General features: G+C 52.0%; 1 protein-coding gene across 1 annotated transcript; it reads left to right on the plus strand.

Annotated features, from left to right (window-relative positions):
* The first annotated feature begins 312 nt into the window (after positions 1-312).
* LOC134006988 (keratin-associated protein 9-1-like) lies at positions 313-798 on the plus strand. The gene has a single exon (XM_062446101.1). It carries the CDS (start codon positions 313-315, stop codon positions 796-798), a length of 486 nt encoding a protein of 161 aa, XP_062302085.1.
* Positions 799-6013: the final 5215 nt, after the last annotated feature.

The raw sequence follows: 6013 nt of genomic DNA on the forward strand, positions 1-6013 counted from the left end.
CGAGGCCAGTAATATAGCGTTCTTATGCAGTCTGGTTGGGAATGAGTGTAAATGTGTTTTATGTGCGCCTTGGGACTCTGTTTCTGTAACTGAGGGCCAAAAAGGAATTTGATAGCGATTACACGAGCAAAAACAAGCAACATTTATTTCAAATATTATCCGGGGTCAAACGTTCAAAGAATTTTTCTAACTGTATTTGGAAGGGGCTGTGTGTATTTCTGTTATTGTGGATATTCATTCATTTATTTTCCTCAGGGTCTGTTAGTTGGGTTGGCAGCTGACTACAGTTAGCTGACGGCAGCCTAGCTGTGAATGAGGGAGGCTGGAGGGAACTGCCAGTCAGCCTGCTACCTGCCGCTGATCCTGCCTGCTACCTGCCGCTGGTCCTGCCTGCTACCTGCCGCTGATCCTGCCTGCTACCTGCCGCTGATCCTGCCTGCTACCTGCCGCTGGTCCTGCCTGCTACCTGCCGCTGATCCTGCCTGCTACCTGCCGCTGGTCCTGCCTGCTACCTGCCGCTGGTCCTGCCTGCTACCTGCCGCTGATCCTGCCTGCTACCTGCCGCTGGTCCTGCCTGCTACCTGCCGCTGGTCCTGCCTGCTACCTGCCGCTGATCCTGCCTGCTACCTGCCGCTGATCCTGCCTGCTACCTGCCGCTGGTCCTGCCTGCTACCTGCCGCTGGTCCTGCCTGCTACCTGCCGCTGATCCTGCCTGCTACCTGCCGCTGGTCCTGCCTGCTACCTGCCGCTGATCCTGCCTGCTACCTGCCGCTGGTCCTGCCTGCTACCTGCCGCTGATCCTGCCTGCTACCTGCCGCTGGTCCTGCCTGCTACCTGCCGCTGGTCCTGCCTGCTACCTGCCGCTGGTCCTGCCTGCTACCTGCCGCTGATCCTGCCTGCTACCTGCCGCTGGTCCTGCCTGCTACCTGCCGCTGATCCTGCCTGCTACCTGCCGCTGGTCCTGCCTGCTACCTGCCGCTGATCCTGCCTGCTACCTGCCGCTGGTCCTGCCTGCTACCTGCCGCTGGTCCTGCCTGCTACCTGCCGCTGATCCTGCCTGCTACCTGCCGCTGATCCTGCCTGCTACCTGCCGCTGGTCCTGCCTGCTACCTGCCGCTGGTCCTGCCTGCTACCTGCCGCTGGTCCTGCCTGCTACCTGCCGCTGATCCTGCCTGCTACCTGCCGCTGATCCTGCCTGCTACCTGCCGCTGGTCCTGCCTGCTACCTGCCGCTGGTCCTGCCTGCTACCTGCCGCTGGTCCTGCCTGCTACCTGCCGCTGGTCCTGCCTGCTACCTGCCGCTGATCCTGCCTGCTACCTGCCGCTGGTCCTGCCTGCTACCTGCTGCTGGTCCTGCCTGCTACCTGCCGCTGGTCCTGCCTGCTACCTGCCGCTGATCCTGCCTGCCAGCTAACAGCTTGTCTTGGCATCTGCACATCTGTTCTCGTAAACCGTTCAGATTCAAACGTTCCAGTTCTTGAATAGGTTGCCGAAAAAATGATTTACAGACAAATAAAGTTGAGTGAGATCCTTTAAGAGAACACACACACCCACCCCCACACACACACACCCCCACACACACACACCCACACACACACCCACCCCCACACACACACACCCACACACACACCCTCCACTCAATGACCAGTCAAATGGTTGGTGACCTTCCACAGTGTTATTAAAGAGGAAAGGGCTGGTTGACGATGCAGATGCCAAGACAAGCTGTTACAACTGTTACTCTGTGACAATGTCATAGTGACAGCGTGACCGGGACCAGCGCGGCCTCCAGACTCTCTCCACGGCCGGTAGACTCTCTCCACGGCCTCCAGACTCTCTCCACGGCCTACAGACTCTCTCCGCGGCCGGCAGACTCTCTCCACGGCCTCCAGACACTCTCCACGGCCTCCAGACTCTCTCCACGGCCTCCAGACTCTCTCCACGGCCTCCAGACTCTCTCCACGGCCTCCAGACTCTCTCCACGGCCTACAGACTCTCTCCACGGCCGGTAGACTCTCTCCACGGCCGGCAGACTCTCTCCACGGCCTCCAGACTCTCTCCGCGGCCTCCAGACTCTCTCCGCGGCCGGCAGACTCTCTCCGCGGCCGGCAGACTCTCTCCACGGCCTCCAGACTCTCTCCACGGCCTCCACGGCCTCCAGACTCTCTCCACGGCCTCCAGACTCTCTCCACGTCCGGCCTCTGAGCTGAACTTGTTCCCAGGCTAAGAAAGCAGCACAGGAGACCAGACCCTATAGACAGGCTGCCCTCAGGGCCCTATCAACTGAGTCAGACAGAGAGAGGGAGGGAGGAGAGAGAGGGAGGGAGGACAGAGAGGAGAGAGGGGGGAGAGGGAGGAGAGAGAGGAGAAAGAGAGAGGGAGGGAGGCGAGAAAGAGAGGGGGGAGAGAGAGAGTGAGTGTGTGTATGAGAGTGTGTGTGTGAGCGTGTGTGTGTGAGTGTGTGTGATACCAGATGAGGTATTTATGACATCAGAGCATGTTTCCAGCATCATCCAATAAACAACTGCAGCAACGTTGATACAGGAAGTTGAATTGCATCTTTAAAACACATAATAACCTCAAATACTTTTACAGTTGTGTGACAATTGGTGATCTGAGATTTGGTAGACGATACAAGCTCCTAAACATTCAGTTTACAACTTGCTCACCTCTTCATTGAGCATATCGGTGAGTTTTATGGACGTATAAACTGGGCTCTACTCTAGCATTACAGCAGTCCGAAAGCAAATGCAAACATAAATTTCAACATAAATGTTTTTGTTGTTTATGTGATCGTGGTAACTATCTCAGACAGCGTTTTATAGAACGATGACTCATGGTTTCTCCTTTACGTGTTTGGTTGTTTGTTTGTTTGTTTATATGTTGGCTACATCCAGTTCTGGCGCTTAACAAACTCACCTCACAAAAACAAGAACAGTGAAACAAGCTTGTAGGAATAGAAGTACTAGTCTTGTCAGCAAAATCACAGGCCTCTATGGAAAACAAAAGTCGTTTCTCTCAACCTTAGGTTAAAACGCCAACGTATAGACAGGTTGAATGTGTATGGCAGAGAAGGGAGAGGGGGGAGAGGGGGGAGAGGGGGGAGAGGGGGGAGAGGGGGGAGGACAAGTAGGGGGGGGTTACATGTGAATGGGATGTGACCCCCTAGATGACATATCGTCTGGTGGGATATGACAGTTCAGCCAGCTGGTCCACCCCTCCCACCCCCCTCCCTCCCCCTCCCCTCTTTCAGGGTCATGATTGATGATGTTGACGTTCTAAATCGTCCCAGAATGCCCAGAGTACAGGGACTATAATGACCGAGCCCTTAGATCAGCCTGCAGATAGCGGGGAAGAGGGGGAGGGAGGGAGGCAGGGGGGTGTTCTCATGCATGTGGGGGCCGTCTGGGTTTCCACGGTTCAAATCCAGGTCTTTTTCTCAGCGCCACAGCCCGCTGAGCTGAAGAGCAGGTACGAGGATTCTTCAGGTGGTGAGCGAGGGAAGTTGTGGATGTGGAGAGACCGACCAATGAGACTCTGAACCGGCTTGTCTCCACTGGGCAGGAGTCAGTCCTGCTGGTAAGACTGGTAGTGTGGAGAGGAGAGAGGATAAAGAGGAGAGAGAGATATCACCAGCATCTCACCCTGCTGAGTCATCACTCAACATTCACATAAGCCTCTCCTCACTTAGAGAAAAATTCCGGGGGTCAAGTTGACGTCACTCATGTCAAAGCGGGGTCAAAGCCAGAACCCTCATGTCATCCTCAGAAACTGACCATCACATCTGCCACTGACCTCCCTCTGCAACTTCCCCTGATTGTAACAGGCCCTCCTTTATCACCCGTCCGTGAGGAAGCACGCTGTACCTTTGATCAGAGCAGGGCATGTTGGGACGTCGTGGGCGTCGTCTGTGTCTCTGATCTCCACACACGCGATGGGGACCTACTGAGCATGTGCAGACTTGGGCTGGACCCTGGTCATGGACTCATCGCAGAAACGTTCCACAAGGAACATAAACACACAGGAGAAACAATATGATGTTTCAGTGGATTTACAATGTATAAACATGCTTACATATCTCAGTCGTCAGAGTGTGATTGTAAAATATCGGTACACTTTCAACTGTGTAGGAAAAGATAAATAAAATGAAAATGTATTAAGCGCCTGGTTTAGTACATTTTAAATTCAATTTAAGTATACTTTATCTGCTTGGGTGGTTATTTGTAGACCGATGGATGAGGGATGTTGGATTCCATGAGACCTCATCTGAGACAGAACCCTGAAGAGCCTCATCCTTCCTGGGTGAGCCACGGTAGGAACAATAAAGTTGCCAATTCATTTGTATGAAACTAATACTTCCTGGTTCAAACAGGAAGTATAGAATTTATGAGAGTGACTGTTTTGTGTTCAAGATTGTCAGACTGTAAGAAGTCATTTAATTAGTTTAAATGTTTGTGTACATTGCCAATCTGAGTCTGCATATTTACAGTGCTGGGGTAAAAGACAGTTGGCTAAACGTTACTGGGATAATCCAACATCACTCTTACCAGCAAGAGAATCCCAGTAAAGCTTTTATCATACTCAACTGAGGCCTAGAGGGATGAACTCTGGCATGTCACTGAACCAGCCTGTTCAAGGCTTTCAACACTGTTCAAGAGACCATGAAGAGTTTGCAACGATTTAACTTTGTGTTGACCCCTCTGTAGAACACCCCTGCTCTCTCATTATCAGGATATCCGCAATTCAGGATAATTGCCATTTAAAAACAGACTCTGCTCGCAGAGCGGAGCACTACACACACTGACACAGCTGAGAGGATGGCTCTCTGTGTAATTAAATAACATCCAACTAGTGCACTGATGAACTGCGGACACTAAAATAAAGTAGAAAAATACGACACTTTGATACCTCCATCGTTTATTTATTCATCTGGTGCTTCATGGTGAGCTGGAGGGATAACTCTGAGGGCTTCATGGTGAGGGGCTGGCTGGAAGGATAACTCTGAGGGCTTCATGGTGAGGGGCTGGCTGGAGGGATAACTCTGAGGGCTTCATGGTGAGGGGCTGGCTGGAGGGATAACTCTGATGGCTTGAGAGCATCTGGTCTGTTTTCATTCATGCCTGGTAATCCTGTTTGATTGTGGTGAATGTAGGACAGAGTGAGATATCTGTCAGGGTCGTGTGTGTGACAGTCTCCATGTAGATTGAGTTATGCTGCTGAACGGCCTTTTCATGCATTTACAAGTATTCCTACTAAGTCCTTTTATTAGTGCTTGTAAAAGGTCAGTGTACACAGACAGGCTGATAACAGTTTGCGTGTGAGTGTGTGAGGATGTGACTGAGTGTGCGTGTGAGTGTGTAGAGTGTGTGAGTGTGTGTGTGTGAGTGTCACACCATCCTTCTCATCTGAACTGATGATGTGTCTCTGGCCTCAGGCTCATCAGATAGGCTTCTATGAACCACTTTCATTGTCGGATGTCTCCCTCTCTGTCATACACACACACACACACACACACAGTAACAATCTCACACACAGAGAGAAACAGCCTCACACACATCAGACCATGAGGATGTCCTCATGTATTGATACACAGAGACACACACAAGGTGCTTTCCCCCCTTCTTCCTGAGTAACAGGAACACACACACACACACACACACATTATCCTACATTCTTGGAGAATTTTGGACACTTTTCACCTCAGCAGACGTCTGACAACACAGAGTGGATCCTGCAGCTGTGATACCTCACCACACACACACACACACAAACCCCAGGTCGAAGTGTCTCTGCACTTGCTTCCAGAGAGTGCAGATCTCCGTCGGTGTGTGAGTGTGTAAGTGCGCATCTCTGTGTTTGTGTTTGTGTGTGTGTGCGCGCATGCCTGTGTGTGCCATCCTCTTTTCCTCGCACGTTCTCTTCCTCCCTCTCCTCACGATCCCTCACTCACTCCCTCCCTCTCCCCCTCCCTCCACGAAACTCCACTTCCTCTTTTGTCCCTCTGAACAAAGAACAAC

Source organism: Osmerus eperlanus, chromosome 20, assembly GCF_963692335.1.
Source record: "Osmerus eperlanus chromosome 20, fOsmEpe2.1, whole genome shotgun sequence".
NCBI classification, from domain to species: domain Eukaryota; kingdom Metazoa; phylum Chordata; class Actinopteri; order Osmeriformes; family Osmeridae; genus Osmerus; species Osmerus eperlanus.